This window comes from Cricetulus griseus, chromosome 9, assembly GCF_003668045.3.
Source record: "Cricetulus griseus strain 17A/GY chromosome 9, alternate assembly CriGri-PICRH-1.0, whole genome shotgun sequence".
Classification (NCBI taxonomy): domain Eukaryota; kingdom Metazoa; phylum Chordata; class Mammalia; order Rodentia; family Cricetidae; genus Cricetulus; species Cricetulus griseus.
In genome coordinates this window covers 24,320,347-24,337,753 of record NC_048602.1, presented here as the reverse complement: position 1 = coordinate 24,337,753, position 17,407 = coordinate 24,320,347, and the positions used below count along the sequence as shown (strand labels likewise).

Genomic DNA, 17,407 nt, shown 5'->3' with positions numbered 1-17,407 from the left:
GGCGGCGCTAAGCGGAGAAGGGGCGGGATCTCGGCGGAGTCAATGGTGAGGGCGGCGCTAAGCGGAGAAGGGGCGGGATCTCAGCGGAGTCAATGGTGAGGGCGGCGCTAAGCGGAGAAGGGGCGGGATCTCAGCGGAGTCAATGGTGAGGGCGGCGCTAAGCGGAGAAGGGGCGGGATCTCGGCCGTCTAAGGGAAGGGCGGGGTTATCAAGTAGGGCGGGTTCGGAGCGCGGTCGGAGATGAGGGGCGGGGTGATCAAGTAGGGCGGGGCTTGTGGGGAAAGGGCGGGATCTCAGCGGAGTCAATGGTGAGGGCGGGGCTTGTGGAGAAGGGGCGGGATCTCGGCAGCCTGGGTTCTGAGCGGGGTCCAAGATGAGGGCGGGGCTCGAGCGGAATCCGGAGTAAGAGGCGGGGCTTGCGGAGAAGGGGCGGGATCTCAGCGGCGTCTACGGCGAAGGAGACGGCTCCGCTAAACGGAGAAGGAGCGGGATCTCCGCCGTGTGAGGTGAGGAGCGGGATTATTCAGTAGGGCGGGTTCTCCGAGGGGGCGGGGAGAGGGCGGGGCGGGAGGGCGGGGCGGGGCTTAGCGTGGAGGGCGGGTCCTCAGCGGAGCGTGGAGGAGGAGGAGCAGGTTTTCGGCGGAGTCCGGGGTGGGGGCGCTTTCTGTGGCTGCCCCGCGACGTCAGGCGACACAGAAGGGAGGCGAGCTGGGACGTGGTGAGTCTGAGGGCGCGATTAGGCAGAGGGGGGCGGCCCGGGATCTCCGGGCGTGTCGGTTAATGGTGGTTAGGCCTCCCCCGCTGCCTAGAGACCGGAAGCGTCCCTAGTTACCAACCGCCGCCGGGCGAGCGCCACTCGGATGAGCCTCCCTTTGAGATCTGTGTCCCTGTGACTTCACCAAGCTCGATCCCGGTGTTTGAGACATGATTTCTTTAGGGAGGGAGGAGGGAGAAGGGAAGGAGGGAAGGAGGGAGAGAGGGAGGAGGAGGGGATCTCCAGCCTAGATTGGTCCTCCGAACTGGCTGTGTGACCGAGGGAGACTTTGAATCCTCGTCCTTCCGTTTATGCATCTCCCAAACGCTGGGTGGGGTTGAAGGACTGAGCCAGCGCGACGCCGGGCTTGGAAGTTTGCTCTCCGCGGACTCAGCTCGGCCACCGCAAGAGCAGTCACCGTTCTGCCTCTGATCGCCTCCAAAGTGCCAACGTCATTACCGGCGTTGGGAGCGAGGAATACATACGACAGCGTTACAGGAACGCTGGGTTTTGTTTTGCCAAAGTGGAAACCATCCCTGCCTCTGAAGGACCAAGAACGCAATACTTGTATTAAAAGCTGAAGCAAGTGAAACGAGGCCACTTCGATGAAGAGAGAAAGAAAAAAAAGAGAAACCCAGTTCCCTGGCTTCTTAGATCTCACCTCCCACGGATGGAGACACACCCGACAAATGATGGGGGTGGGGGGAAGGCTATAAAGAAATATAAAGCAGAGCTGGAGAGAAGGCTCAGAGGTTAAGAGCACCAGCTAGCTGCTCTTCCAGAGGTCCTGAGTTCAATTCCCAGCAACCACATGGCGGCTCACAACCATCCGTTATGAGATCTGGTGCCTTCTTCTGGTGTGCAGATAGACATGGAAGCAGAATGTTGTATACATAATAAATAAAATCTTTAAAAAAAAGAAATATAAAGCAGGAAGTGTGTATCATGTTTTTCCTATTTTCTTCAGATAACATTTCAACATCTTTGAAAGTATTTTTCATAAGAGATACCTTCTGGTTGTCAGCAACTGTCTTGACACTACCCGCAGATTGAAGTCTTGGCCCCAAACAATACCCCGCTGTTTGTGACGCAAGTCCCAAACTGGTTATTTTGCCTGTGTTTCTGACTTTAAAGTGGTGTGTCTGGCACCCTCGACTCCTGAGTTCTGTTAATTTGTTAGGGAAACGAGTGGTTTTTCTTGTTGTTGCTGTTGAATTTAGGAGACGTTAAAGGACACAAACGTAAGTCCACAAGGACCCTGAGAATTAGACTTCTAACCCCACAGAATTGAAGTGCCTCACTCTCTCAGCACAGTGCTGTCTTCTTGGTCTTTCTAAAGCCTTGAAGTATTTTTTGTTGTGGTTTCTTTTTTGTGGGGTTGGGGGGGAACTAAGGCTACATTGATTAAATCATATGCTACTGTTAATCCTTTATCTACCTCCTCCTTCCCCCAAAGAGCTGTGAGTTGCAGCTGTCATAGCACTTGGTTGCTTGGTTCCTCTGGCAATTAGTTCAGCTCCCCGAAGTCACAAAAAGACCTTAACAGATCACTGGGTGATCTTGCTGGGTGTAGTGGTTCATTCCTGTGATCTCAGAACATGGGGAGTGAGGCAGGAGAATTGCTACAAGTTCAAGGCCAGCCTAGGCTAGAATGATGATCCTGCTTTTAGCTCCCAGGACCTGGAAATGCAGAAATATCTTAGAATAGATAGGTGGGTTAGAGAAGGGTAGAGAATATATGGTAGACAGTAGATAAATCTACATAAATTAATGATAGACAGGAAGAGATGATGGACAGACGACAGACAGACAGAAGCCTCCTCATTGCTGTCACCATCTAGACATCTTCTGACTTTCTGCACTTTTTCATGTTCCTAGACAGAGGACAGGATGGTCTCATCCTGCAACTGAGATAAGGGGCAGACATACTAAGCTCCTTGGGTTTGGGTTTCTACAATGGGGGAGGGGACGCCAGAATTCAACTTGCACACTTAAACCGTGTTGTAGGGAAAGAAGCTAAATCGTACTGAGTTCTATTGAAGTTGCAAGGGCAGCTCAGTACCAAAACAAGATAGTGATGAGGCTATCGATTGGATCAAGGAAATAAAAATATTAAAACAAACAAAAAACCCTGGGAAGGTGCTTACCTGCAAATCCAGCCTCCGGCTTCATAGTGAGACCCTGTCTCAACAAAACAATGTCTAGTGAAATTGATTCTATTTATGTCCTGAAAAGCTGTCCACACAGGGTCAGAAGACACTAGAAGATAATGACCCAGTCAGGGGTTGAGGCAAGAAAAGATGAAAGGGTTTTTAACAATCTTTTGATAGTGAGGGCCATTTCACAGTACTTCAGTGCCACCTGCTGGGCAGAGTGTTCAAATACACCTTTTTTGTTTCTTTTGTGCTTTGTGTGTAACCATGACTGCCCTAGAACTCACTCACCAGAGATCCGCCTGACTCTGCTGGGATTAAAGGCGTGTGCTACCATGCCAGACATCTGTTTTGTTTGTTTGTTTGTTTTTTAATGACGGAATATTGTTGCTCAAACTGGCCTGGAAGTTCTGGGTTTCAATGATGCTCCTGCCTCAGTCTTCCACACCACCACACACAGCCAACCTGTTCTGAAGTATGGGTTGGTTTGGGGCCTACTACTGAGATGCTGCTTTTATAAGCCAAGCCTTTCTCGCCTTTCTCCAGGCTTACCTTGGCCAGACATACACATTCTGGAACAAGTAAGCCCAGACGCAATCAATGCCTTGCAAAGAAGGGATTCCTTTTTTGTTTGTTTAAGATTTATTTATCATGTATACAGTGTTCTGCCTGCATGTTTGCCTGCAGGCCAGAAGAGGGCACCAGATCTCATCACAGATGGCTGTGAGCCACCATGTGGGTGCTGGAAATTGAACTCAGGATCTCTAGAAGAGCAGGCAGTGCTCTTTTCCTCTGAGCCATCTCTCCAGCCCAAGAAGGGATTCCTTAATCCACTGACAACAGTGCTCCACATACTCAGTAGGCTTGGCTTCTAATTTCACTAGAAGGGATGATGAGAAACATCCTTCTCCATGGGCTCCTAGAAGGCCACAAGCTCAGTGGGATTTTGATTTTTGATTTCCAGAGGTCTCCCTAAGAACCTGGGTCCAGAAGCCTCCAGAAGATTCCAGCAGCCAGTATAGACACAATGGTCACTCCAGCTGCACAGGAGGCTGAGAAATTTGAATCTGTCATCTTCAGACTTTATTTTGTTGTTTTTTGAGGCAGGGTTTCTCTCTGTGGTCCTGGCTGTCCTGGAACTAGCTCTATAGATCAGGCTGGCCTTGAACTCACAGAGATCCGCCTGTCTCTGCCTCCCGAGTGCTGGGATTAAAGGTCTGACCCACCATGCCCGGTCCTTCTTCAGATTCTAAAGCAAAAAGCAGATGCTAACAATAACTAAGTATGTCTGATGGGTAGACAGCAAAAATCTACCTGTGACACAGACAAAGGATGATGCAAAAACTATCTAGGCGTGTAGACACTAACAAATACTGTCCAGGGGCTGGAGAGATGGCTCAGCAGTTAAGAACACTGACTGTTCTTCCAGAGGACCCGGGTTCAATTCCCAGCACCCACATGGCAGCTAGCAACTGCTTGTAACCCCAAAATCAGACAAACATGCATGCAAAATACCAGCGCATATAAAATAAAAAATTATTAAAAAAGAAAAGTAAATAATAAATAGCTTTAAAAAAACAAATACTGTCCAAAATCCAGACTATTCCTGAAATAGGAAGTAATAACCGAGTAATGTAAGAATCAGACAGAACAGTATGGAATATTCCTTTACACTGTGTGAATGTACATCACTGTGATTGGGTTACTAAAGCTGTCTGGTCTATAGCTGGACAGGTAGAGGTTAGGCAGGACTGGCAGACAAAAGGAGAGATCAAAGAAGAGGTCTCTAGAGTGGAGAGGAGACCTTAGAAGAAGATGAACTTCCCTCCCGTATTGAGGAAAGGTACCAAGCCATGTGGCAGAGCATTGATAAGAATTATGGGTTCATTTAAAATGTAACAGTTGGCTAGTAACAAGCCTGAGCTATTGGCTGAGCATTTATAATTAATAATAAATCTCAGTGTGGTCGTTTGGGAACTGGCTGGCAGGACAAAAAAGTCTGCCTACAGGGCAAGAAGACCTTTTCCTACAGACTCCACATCTTCTGACCCAGAAGTCATGAAATATACTGTCTACACAGAATGTGAATGTTTTCAACTAGAAATAGTGCCACACGTTGTGTCACAGGCCTATAATCACAGGCCAGTAGTAGTGAGACTGAGGCATGAGGACTGCCCCAAATTGAAGACCAACAAGGGCTACACAGCACCATCTTGCCCAGGCTCCCATTTTATAAACAACTGAATTCAGAAACAGTTCCTTGGGCTGCAAAAGTTTGTGCAACTATTGCCTCCTCTGTATTTTTTTTTAATTTTATCTATTGAATGGATGTTTGGTAGTTTCATTATTTTTTTTAAGACAGTGTTTTACTATGTAGCCAACCTGGCCTTGAATTCGAGGCAATCCTCCTCAGGCAAGCCTGAGCTTCCCAAGAGCTGGGATTATACGCATATGCCATCATGCCAGGCTGTTTCGTAGCTCTGAATCCTTCATTTAGTTTAAGTACTCATTCAGGTTTGCATGTATTCAAAACCCATAAGCCATTCCTCTGGGATTAAACGTGTGTGTGTGTGTGTGTGTGTGTGTGTGTGTGTGTGTGTGTGTGTTGAATTATGAAAAGAGCCAGTGAGATTGCTCGGTGGGTAAGCCTGGTGATCTAAGCTTAACCTCTGGAGCCCACATAAAGGATAGAAAGGAGTGACCCCACAAAGTTACCCTCGGGTCACCACACATGCACTGAAGTATTTGTATGAATATATGTCTACGTACACACAATCACACATATACACACACAGAGATTTGTATAAAATTCTTTTAATTCCCCTGGATATAGCTTTCGGGGCTGGGGTTAGTTTTGTTTTATGACAGGGTCTCACTGTGTAGGTAGCCAGCTAGCCTGGAACTCCTAGAGACCCACTAGCTACTATCTCCCAAGTAGTAGGATTCAAGGCATGTGTCACCACGGCCTGGATAGCGTCATGTCTTCCTTTCTTAGCATGTAAAAGTATCCATCATTCTTTCTGTCGTCACTCCTGGTGTCTGCAGGATTTACTGCATTGTTAACCCATTGGCTTCCTCTTCCTGTGACTAAAGCTGGGTGCGGTGGCACACACTATTTTTAATACCCCAGCTTTCAGAAGGCAGAGGCAGGCAGATTGCTAGGAGTTCGAGGCCATCCTGGTTTACATAGCAAATTCTAGGCCAGCCAAAGGCTCCATAGAGAGACCATGTCTCAAAACAACAATAACATCCCATGACTAGATTCTGGGATGTGTTGGGAGACAAAATGATTTCCAACCTTCCCCTGTTTTTTGATTTAGAAAACTCTCAGCAGTGGCATCCCATTTGCGGTACATTTAATTTCCCTTTCTCCAAGACGCACAAGCTGTGACTACCCTAAGCCAAAGGGTCCCTTCATGCGGTTTCTTGCGAGCACCGATTCCCTGGTGATTAACAGTAGGTAAGTGCCGGGGGACGGCTTTTCTGCGTTTATTTGTTCACACGGGTTCCTCTACTGCGCAGTCTCTGATCGTGACTTAGGCTGCTCCCCCGTCCTTTATACTCACAGGGCCTTTCCTTGGAATGGCTCACCTGATGTTGACTGAGTTGTGAGCCATGGCTAAAGGCCTTTCCACACACCTTACAAGCACGCGGCCTCTCGCCCGAATGGATCTTGGAATGCACTGTGAGATGTGAGATCCGCTGGAAGGCCCTACTGCAAACCTTACACTGGTAGGGTCTCTCTCCCGTGTGAATTCTCTGGTGTTGCTTGAGCTGGGAGTTCACTCGGAAGGTCTTGCCACAGGCCTGGCACTCGTAGGGCTTCTCCCCGCTGTGAATCCTCTGATGTCGGCTAAGAGTGGAGCCTTGATTGAAGGTCTTCCCACAGTCTTTACACTCAAAGAGCTTCTTGCCCGTGTGGACAGTCTGATGCTGAAGCAACTGAGCCCTGTGGCTGAAGGCCTTCGCACACTGCTTACACACATAGGGCTTCTCGCCGGTGTGGATTCTGTGATGGACTTTGAGATGGGAGATCCGGTTGAAGGCCTTGCCGCAGTCCGTACATTGATAGGGTTTCTCCCCAGTGTGGATTCGCCGATGCTCAATCAGCTGTGAGCTTCGACTGAAGGCCTTAGCACAGTCTTTGCATTCGTAAGGCCTCTCACCTGTGTGAACTCGCTGGTGCTGTATGAAATTTGAGGCGGAATTGAAGGCCTTTCCACATTCTTTACACTCGTACGGCTTCCTGCCAGAGTGAATATTCTCATGCTGGACTAGTCGAGAGCCATATTTAAAGGCCTTCCCACACTCCCTACATTTGTAGGGCTTCTCATTAGTAGGAATTCCTCCATTAATATGCAATTCCTCTTGCCACAAGCCTTTTTTGCGTTTATTGGATCTACAGGACTTTGTCTGGTAAAAAGAAAGGGACGCTTGCCGGTTTAAAGTGGGCATTTCTTCATGACTCTTTAACCCAGGCCTGGAAGTTCCGTCTGGATTTCCCGCTTGTCTGTCAAATAGGCCTTGGCCTTTGCAGTCGTCTTGGAAACTGGAGCTCTCAAGACCGGAGCTTGGAAGGTTTCGCGTTATCCCCCACTGTGGTTCATTTGAGGGTATTTGGGTACCGTCCCCAGATTCCAATGCTGAAAAAGAAGAGGAACAGAAAATGGGTATTTTCATTTTTCCAGAAAAAGGAACTAGAGTGAAAGCTGGCAGGGTCTCAGGAGGGTCACCGAAGAGACACACGTCTCTGCTTGCTCCTCCTCCCTGCTCAGCATCTTGTCAGGGTTCCCAACTTGATGGTGTCTGTCACACACAAGTGTCCCATGAAGACAGCTGGAAAGGCAGGAGCCTTCTGACATGTGACTGCTTGCGGAAAGGTCTTCTTTCCCACTGTCTAGCCAAGAAATCTTGGGAGTGAGGGGGCATGAAGAGTAATTTCTGTGCTGTGGGTAGCCTGGCTGATGAAAACACAGCTAAGATTACCCTGGGAACCACCTGGCGTTAATTAGACTTATTAGACTCTAACTTGTGTTGGTGGCCCAGGACCTATAATTATCTGTTCATGGCTTCTATTCTCTGTGACTAATGACCTTTCTTATTTATTTGTTTTTTTTTTAAGATTTTATTTATTTATTATATATACAACACTCTGCTTCCATGTCTATCTGCACACCAGAAGAGGGCGCCAGATCTCATAACGGATGGTTGTGAGCCACCATGTGGTTGCTGGGAATTGAACTCAGGACCTCTGGAAGAGCAGCCGGTGCTCTTAACCTCTGAGCCATCTCTCCAGGCCCTGGTTTTGTTTTGTTTTTTTGGTTTTTTTTTTTTTTTTGGAGACAAAGTTTCTGAACTTGCTCTATAGACCAGGCTGGCCTCGAACTCACAGAGATCCCCCTGCCTCTGCCTCCTAAGTGCTAGTTTTAAAGGCGTTCGCTACCACTGCCTGGCCACTAATGCCCTTTCTAATAAATCCTTGCCAGACTTTAAAAGGGTATAGGAAGGTTTAACACCTATATACTCTTGAATATGGCTAAGCGATTGAAAATAAGGCAAACAGCAAAGCAGCGGAGGCAACCGTACAGAGCGGGCTGACAACAGCGCTATACTAGTTCTAAAGCATCAGTGTGGCCCTGGGCCATGCTTGGAAAACCACTAATAGATTCTGGGAAATAGAATCAGGAGAGACTTCTGCAAAGAGAGAGCTTCCTGGCAGGGCTTCAGGGGTGGTTCAGGAAGGGGTACAAGGAACTGTCCTCTTGATTGGTGGCTGTAACACAGGTGTCCAAAGCTGCCAGCATCCATCAACACTGCACTTAAGAGGTCTATGTTTTATCACATGTAAATACACTCTGCAAAAACCACGAGGATTCTGCCAGGTGCGCTGAAGATGGATCGGGTGATGGTGGCCAAACAACGTGAATCTTCTTAACATTGCTGAACTGTATGCTTAAAAAAATAGTTAAGCCGGGCATTGGTGGCGCACGCCTCTAAACCCAGCACTCAGGAGTCAGAGGCAAGGAGATCTCTGGGAGTTCGAGACCAGCTTGGTCTACAGAGTGAGTTCCAGGACAGCCTCCAAAGCCATAGAGAAAACCTGTGTCAAAAAAACCAAAAAACAAACAAACAAAAAAAGCGACAGGAAAGGTTTGTGACTAGATGGTTGACCTGCCTTAGCACTTAAGAGCATATCTGGGAAAAAGAAAATAAGCCAAAGGGCACAGCAACACATCTGTCTTCCAGGACATGGTGACAATCCGGAAGCCATCCTTAGGTGCATCTAGAACCTTCTCCTGTTTCCTCTAATCTGAAATGTAACTGACCACCACGGCCACGTCAACTCTGCCTTTAACTTCTCCATTATTTAAAGGGAATGCTGGTAAAAGAATGACCTTATGTCTTGTTTAGAGCTCAGTTCACTGGGGGCTGAGACCCTTCTACAGCATTATGTTTGGATCTTATTCAGATAATAAGCAAAAACTGCACGGGGGGGGGGGGGTGCAGGCAAGATAGCTCGTGGGTAAGTGCACCCGCCACGAAAGCCTGACGGCCTGAGTTCAATCCTAGGACCCACAAGTAGTCAGATGCGATGGCTCATCTGTGTAATCCCGGCGCTCCTACAGTTAGATGAGAGGCAAAGACCACAGAATCAACGGGAAGGCCCTGGGATACCCCGGATGACACAGTGTGGCCAAAATAAGAGAAGCTCTGCCTCAGTGAGGTGAGAGAGCCACTCCAAAAGTTAGCGTTGACCTCCACACAGTAGCCTCAGCATGCATGTACTGGCATTCACACACACACACACACACACACACACACACACACACACTGAAAGTCATTTTGTGGCTGCAGGGTGTATTTCATCCAGTTCTACCTGGCACATGACTTCAGGACAGTGGCAAGCTACACTGCAACCATAGTGACTGACTTCATTGAGTAAAAAGACTCATTAAAGGATGTCGCAAGGAACCCTGGGCGACAGTGACAATTGCTTCTGAATACACTCAAGTTCACGGAGCAGATGAGTCCAGAGGACTGCACAGACACCGTGGCACATGAGTGTCGCTTTGTGACTGTCCTGATGGAAAGCTACAGGAATGTAAGATGCTTGTAGAATGGAAGATAAGGATTGCTCAAAGAGGCATCAGGTTTTGTGAGGAAGACGCTGGCTGCCGCCACCTCAATAATGTATGTTGCAAACACAATCAGTCCTCTCGACATGGAAGGATGAAGACACATGAACAGGTCAAAAAGTCGAGATATATTCTTTTCAAGCACCATTTGGTTGTTCAAGAGGAAAGTGGTGTCTACTGTGGTCTAACCAGCTGCAGAGATGGCCTCCAGACATTAGGTTGCCCACTTATACATACTGACCCACTCAAAGGCGAGGACAGCTGGCTAACATCTTAAAAAAGAAGGAAGTATACAAAGTATAGCTGGCCAAGGATATTTGGTTTTTGTTTGGTTGGTTTTGTTTGTTTTGTGAGACAGGGTTTTTCTGTAAAACAGTCCTGGCTGTCCTGGAACTCACAGAGATCCACCTTCCTCTGCCTTCCGAGTGCTGGGATTAAAGGCGTGCGCCACCATCACTGCCAGCATGGCCAAGGATATTAAACTACTACCTTGATGAACAGAAGACTTTGCAAACAACCATGGACCCGGCTGCAGGAACTACTGTGACCATATGATGCTCGTTCTCTTCTGGCCATGATTTCTGGGAAAAAAACACTTTGGCTACTTCTATAGAAGTTCCTTTGAAAGTACTCCTTCCTCCAAAATGGCATTTTCTCTACTGTATCCACTTAGCATGATTGGGTTTTGTGGGTTTATTCCAGGAGCACTTTTCCTCTCTTCTAAGTAAGGCCATCCCTGATTCTATACTATATACAACTATCTGAAGAATGCTACACTGGTGATTTCTAGTCCAGCCTAACTGGTCCAGCTGCAAAAAATGGCAACAAGACTGAGGTCTCCTGAGTGTCTAGTTCCTGACAAGGTCTGTCACTCACCTGAAAACAGGCCTCCTGTTGTTCCCCCTTCCTCTCTCCAGGGCTCCTTTCCTTGCTGCAGGATGGATATCACATCAGGTTTGGATATGGTAAGACCTGGAGAAGAGAAAAAAAAAAAAAAAAACCACACCGTATGGTCGCACTGAGAGGCCTGTCACTGAGTAGGGAGACAACTACAGAGAGGCCCAAAAGAAAATGCAACAGTGACCTGGAGTAGTGGAAGGCATGAATTCAAGCAAGTCGCTGCTTTTGTATGCTCAAAAGTGACCATCATGGAACTGGAAGGTACCCAGTAACTGACTAGGACGGGGCTGGAGAGATGGCTCAGAGGTTAAGAGCCCTGGCTGCTCTTCCAGAGGTCCTGAGTTCAATTCCTGGTAACCACATGGTGGCTTGCAACCATCAGTTATGAGACCCGGTGCCCTCTGCTGGCCTGCATGCAGAAGACTGTATACATAATAAATAAATAAAATCTTAAAAAAAAAAAAAAAAAAAAAAAGGATGGGACACGCCAAAGGACACCCAATAATGGACTAGGAAGAGGCACTGCCAGGAAGATCCAGACTGACAGACCCAGAGAAACCAGATGGCTGTAGTTCTCCAGCATCACGTCTCTGTACAGATCCCTCTGAACAGGCTCGAGGCACTCCCATTCCTCTTGGGAGAAAATTATGGCCACGTCCCTGAAGAGTTCTGAGCCCTGAAACAAGAAGTGTGAGCAATGCATGACCATTTCCTTCACGGGGATGTGTCCCAGTGGGGCGAGAGGAGCTTGAGAACGTCTCTGTAGAAAGAAAGGGGTTGCTCGAGTGAACAAAACAGCTGGGGCTGGGTGTCAAAGTGAGCACAAGGAGGGCACAGTGTTAAAATACTTTCACAAACTCCATTTTGCTGCAGATCAACCCTTCTATGTAGAGGTCGGGGATGAAAATTAAAAGGTTAAATGGAGTTTTCATAAATTCTCAATTCAGCTCAGAAGCATTTCTTTTTTATGGCAAAGACACTTGAATTTTTCCCTAAATTATTTTAAGAAAATGTTTTTAAAAAACATTTTACAGCCACCATGGTACCGCATGCCTTTAATCCCAGCACTCCAGAAAGCCAAAGCAGGTGGGTCACTGTGAGTCCGAGGCCAGCCTGGTCTACATACTGAGTTCCAGGCCAGCTAGTGCTACATGTAAGACCCTGTCTCAAAAGAAAGAGTTGTATATCTTAGAGGGAATAGCTTCATCAAAGTCAAGAGTTGTTGCCAAGCTCAGTTCGCCATTACATCAGAACATAGTGCAAGCATTTTCTTCATGAGACAAATGAGGAGTGAAGGATGCTTTTTATCGATTATACAGTTTCTTAAGTGAAAAGAATGACTGAGGTGGCTGGAGAGATGGCTCAAAGGTTAAGAGCCCTGGCTGCTCTTCCAGAGGTCCTGAGTTCAATTCCCAGCAACCATATGGTGGCTCACAACCATCTGTAATGAGATCTGGTGCCCTCTTCTGGCCTGCAGGCAACATGCAGGTGGAACATAAAAAAAAAAAAAAAAGAATGAGTAAAACATCCTCATCTTTTGGAAGCAGAGCATGGATCCGATCTCTAAAGTTCTTCCAAGCTCCCAGAACCCAACCCACCAACCCCTCAGGCCGAGGCTCTCACTTGCTATTCCCATGATCCTCTGTATTTCTCTTGTGCTTAAGCTGAAGAAGCTAATGGAGAAAGACCCTAATGCTTGGTGTAACCTCAAATCCGATCATACTCTGGCATCTAAACTCTGGATTCCCAGCTAGGTCTCCATTACACCCAAATGTCAATCTCTTCCAAGGCAGGACAATAAACCACAGGCTGAAATGGTGACTAAAACCACCTCCCCGTTTGCCTGTGTGATCATTCTCTTCTTTCAAAGCTTAGCACCTACAAGGATGCTCCCATCTCATGCAGGGAAATGGAGATCTGCTCAGAAAATTTCACCACAGAATGAATCACCATCACCACAGAATGGCATGTGCCAGAGAAGACAGAGCAACAAGAAAGGGCATAGCTTGGGCCTGGCAGTGGTGGCCCACGCCTTTAATCCCAGCACTCGGGAGGTGGAGGCAGGTGAATCTCTGTGAGTTTGAGACCACCCTGGTCTACAAGAGCAAGTTCTAGGCCAGCCAGGGCTACACAAACCCTGTCTCAAAAAACAAAACAAAACAAAAAAACAGGGCCTAGCCTATCATCCTACCATCCATCTTTTACTCCCTAAAACAAACCTCAGGGAACCAGATTAACTGGTAGATCTAGGTGGGAAGTTTCAGGATAACAAATATTTACATTTATTTTAAAACTCACAAGAGGCATGACTTCCACAAGTTCAAGGGCAGATCGGCCTTCCTCCACGTTTTTGTCTTGGGTAATGACAAAGTCCTTAGATATCAGAGCTGAGGGAGGAAAAGAACAAACATGAGGTCTCAGCTTTCCTCAAAGCCCCCGAATGCCAGCATTATGTCCACACCTGTAATTCTTTTGTTTAAATTAAAAATAAAGAAGAAGAAGGAGGGGCCAGATGAGACACAAAATGAGACACATTAACCAATTTATTATAGGCCCTGCAGAGTAGGGAGACTGAGAAGAGAAACAGGGTTAATGGCTTGGCTGACCGCCATGGCTGGTCGCCATAGAGAGAGAGAGAGAGAGAGAGAGAAGCAGACAGAGAAGAGGAGAAGAGAAGAGAGTGTAGAGAGAGACGTGTAGAGAGAGCAGAGAGAGAGAAGTGTAGAGACAGTGTAAATGGGCAGGGATCTTTTAAAGGGGTCCTCTGCACCTGCGTGCAGACTTAGTTCCCATGGAACCCTGGGCTGACCAGGGTACTGCCTGAGTGGATTCTGCCAGGTAACAGGGGCAGGCCAGCATAATGCCCGAGCCTTTCCACGCCTGTTTCTGACTGCTAGGATAAACTGTTACCCACCACCAGGAAGCCTACTTTAGCTGCTGCCAAAGAGGTACAGCACGGTGGTCCTTTCTCTCCCCCTTCACTTAAATACTGCAGGTGGTGCAAAACTCCGGGGTCCTCAGACCTGTTGCGGTGATGGAGACCCATACAGTATTCAAAGGACAGGGAAAGCTCTCCTCACCCCGGCAGTAAGGAGAACGTGCATAATGTACACAGCCCTAGAGCAGAAATGAAGTATTCACAAGACTCAGCCATTTGATCTCTCATTCATCAAAGGGAACCACTCAAGTCGACCCGGCTGTTCCTCCAGCTTTCAAATGCACAGAGACCTCCTCAGCCCAAGCAGGAGGAAGCTGCAGTGGCTGATCAGACAATCAGATGGAGCAGGACCAGTTCTCCACCGTCAGGACACAAACGTACCCTTCCAGAGATACAGCAGCGTGTGCGGCTGCACGCACAACCGTGTCTGCTGAAGAAAAACACACAAAATTAGTACATGAAGAAGAGGTTAAGTCCACAAGTAGGAAAGTGTGGAATAATTTGAAATCAATAATCAAACCTGAGTTTGAGGGGCGAGAAGAGATGACGGCTCCATAGTTCAGAGCATTTGCTGCTCCTGCGGAGGACGTGGGTTCGGATCCCAGCACCACCCACATCAGGCAATTGACAACTCGCTGTGACACCAGCTCCAGGAGATGCCACACCCCTTTCTGGACCCCTCAAGTAACTGCACTCACACACACACACACACACACACACACACACACACACACACTCACACACTCACTCACACACGAGCACACACTCACACACTCACACTCACACACACACTCACACACACATTCACACACTCACACACACACACTCACACACTCACACACACACTCACACACACTCACACACTCACACACACTCACACACACATTCACACACTCACACACACACAGTCACACACACACTCACACTCACACTCACACACACACACTCACACACACACACACACCACACTTACTTTTTAAAAAGTAAGTCCTTAAAATGATATTGAGGGCTGAGCATAGTGACATACATCTTTAAGCCCAGCACTCAGGACGCAGAGGCAGGTGAATCTCAGTCAGGGCTACATAGAGACTTTCCCTCTCAAAAGAATTAGAAAAAGAAGGCCAGGTGGCGCACGCCTTTAATCCCAGCACTAGGGAGGCAGAGGCAGGTGGATCTCTGTGAGTTCGAGACCAGCCTGGTCTCCAGAGTGAGTGCCAGGATAGGCTCCAAAGCTACACAGAGAAACCCTGTCTCGGAAAACAAAAAACAAACAAACAAACAAAAAAAAAAGAATTAAGAGAGAGAGAGCTTAAAAGCATCAGTTATTACCAAGTGCTGGCACACACCTTTAATCCCAGCTCTCAGAAGAAAGAGGCAGGAGGATCTCTGAGTCTGAGGCTAGCCTGGTCTACAAAGCTAGTTCCAGGACAGCCAGGTCTACACAGAGAAACCCTATCTCGGAAAAAAAAAAATCAAAACAAAAACCATCAGTTACCAAGAAAAGTTATTCACAACTAGATCATTTGACAATTATATGAACATTTAGCACAAAGCAATCAAAGCACTGCTGGTACATGGGTTCCAAACAAGAAAAAACACACTGGAAGAGAAAAACATCCTAGGTGACTGAAGCAATGGCTCCGTGGACAAAGGCACCTGCTGTAAAGCGTGACAATCTTAGTCTGATCCCCACAACCCATATGGTGGAAGGAGAGAACCCACTCCTAAGATTTATCCTCTGACCTCCACTTGGGTGTTCATGGCACACAATGGCCCCCACAAAAACAATTCAAGGTTTTGTAATGTTGTTATTTAACCACTTCTTGAGTTCATTAAATAAATGCTACCTTGCATAAAGGAATGCCTGTCACGTCAGAAAATGTTTCTAATTTGTGAAATAATTTTGATAGTTACTTAGCATGATGTAATGGGAAGTGTGCCCTTATTACAAGCATTTTACACGCACCATTTTATTACTGGTACAACAACATTTTACGGATAGCCTGACTCACTCAACGGTTTCCCCACTGCTGCACAGCGAACTTAAAACAAGATCATTTGGATGGTCCTAAGCGTTGCTTGTAAACTAGTGGTTCTACGATTGTAAACGTTTTGGGGGTTCTGCAATATATATAATAACATAAAACAAGATGTCCCTTTAAAAGGCTGTACTCACACCTGGGTTTGTCTTATTCTTTTCTAAGCGACTCTTAAACCCTGTGTTTAAACCTGTTTAAAAACGTGGGGGCTGCAGAGGTGGCTGGGCGGTTAAAAGAACTTGCTGACCTTGCACAGGGGACCCGCGTTGGGGTTCCAGCACCCACATGGCAACTACCAATTTCTAACTCCAGTTCCAGAGGATCCAACGCCCTCTTCAGGCCCCTGTGGGCCCTGCACGCAAGAGAAACATCCACACATACAAATAAATTCTTTTTTAAAAAAATACTTTACTGCAAATGTACTTTAATCAACTCCAGACATGCTTTAATGATGTACTGATTATATATACATATATATGTATTATATATATACATATATATGTATATGTATTATATGTAATATATATTATATAATTATATATATTATATATATACACATATATAATATATATATATATATATCAGTACTTTGTCGAAGAATAAACAAAGGCAAACATAATGCTAAACGCAAAACACCCATAATTTCAGAAAGTGGAGGGCGGTTCCCAAGCTACCCTGGGTCTACCAGGTTGGCTTAGAAATTGAGCACAAGGGGACACCGGCTGAGTGCTAGCCGCGGGGAACGACGGGAAATGTAGTCCGGGACCGGGAAGCCTATGAAAAACCGGTGGGGCCAGGACGGCGCTTGGTCTGAAGGCTGAGCGTCTTGTCCGCGGCGCCGGCTCCCATACTCACCGCGGAGCTTCCGGACAGCTCCGGATCCTCCCCTTGTTTTCTTCTCGGTCCGGCCGCCTACGGCCTACAGCCTGGTTACCACCTTAATAGCCCGCTCTCGCTGCCCCACGCCTGAGGATGGCGCAAGCGCAGAAGCGCCGCTGCGGCTGCGGGAGCGCAAGCTGACGTCGCAGTCCTTTCTGGGAAATGTAGTCTCGAGGATGCCAAACGGCCTGAGCAAGGGCTGCGGTGTTTTGGGAGCCACCGAGGGGCGCGCCTATGTGCTGAGACATGGGTGTTCGAATCCCAGAGTTGTTCGTCTGAAAGTCGCGCGTGATTCCTTCTCTGGCTATGAGTGCGTGGCCGCGTGGCCATGGCTCTGTACCCAGCAACTCTTGTGCCCCTGAGGGGTGTTTGATTTTAATCCTGTATGGGCAGTTTAGCAAGCAACTGGGATCAGTTAAATGTGGACGCGCACTTGTGAAAATGCGACTGAAAAGTTTTCCATTTATAGAAGATCTACAGCTAAAATTTCATCTAATGGGGGAAAAAACAAAACAACAAAATAACCCTGTTTTACATCTAAAATTGATGCAAGGTAATTTACACACCAGCAAGTAAGAAATCAGTTTATTTTTGCAGGCGATATGATC

General features: G+C 47.2%; 2 protein-coding genes across 7 annotated transcripts in view; one reads left to right on the top strand and one right to left on the bottom strand.

Annotated features, from left to right (window-relative positions):
* The first annotated feature begins 614 nt into the window (after positions 1-614).
* The window catches only part of LOC100765005 (zinc finger protein 583), a 28,771-nt gene continuing 11,978 nt past the window's right edge, over positions 615-17,407 (top strand). The window contains exon 1 of the mRNA XM_027430809.2: positions 615-718. The gene's annotated coding sequence lies outside the window, so the exon portion shown is untranslated. The remainder of the gene's footprint in view (positions 719-17,407) is intronic.
* Positions 5,706-16,912, bottom strand: Znf582 (zinc finger protein 582). 6 transcript variants are annotated; one of them, XM_027430811.2, is made up of 6 exons: positions 16,776-16,912; positions 14,024-14,308; positions 13,242-13,330; positions 11,493-11,619; positions 10,920-11,015; positions 5,706-7,550 (listed from the first exon to the last, which is right to left on the bottom strand). In XM_027430811.2, the coding sequence occupies exons 3-6, from the start codon at positions 13,248-13,250 to the stop codon at positions 6,397-6,399; spliced, it is 1,386 nt and encodes a 461-aa protein (XP_027286612.1). In that variant the 5' UTR covers positions 13,251-13,330; positions 14,024-14,308; positions 16,776-16,912; the 3' UTR covers positions 5,706-6,396. The 6 variants fall into 6 exon arrangements, with proteins under 6 accessions (XP_027286612.1, XP_027286615.1, XP_027286614.1 ...); XM_027430814.2 differs by having other exon boundaries at positions 14,263-14,308; XM_027430813.2 differs by having other exon boundaries at positions 14,024-14,311; positions 16,776-16,906.

Bases quoted from the DNA above. Each gene is read 5' to 3' on its own strand.
- Znf582 (XM_027430811.2), bottom strand. The intron at 11,016-11,492 runs GTCTGTCAGTCT...TCTCTTCTCCAG, and splicing joins CAGCCATCTGGTTTCTCTGG to GTCTTACCATATCCAAACCT. The intron at 7,551-10,919 runs GTGAGTGACAGA...CTTCTTTTTCAG, and splicing joins AACAGGAGGCCTGTTTTCAG to CATTGGAATCTGGGGACGGT.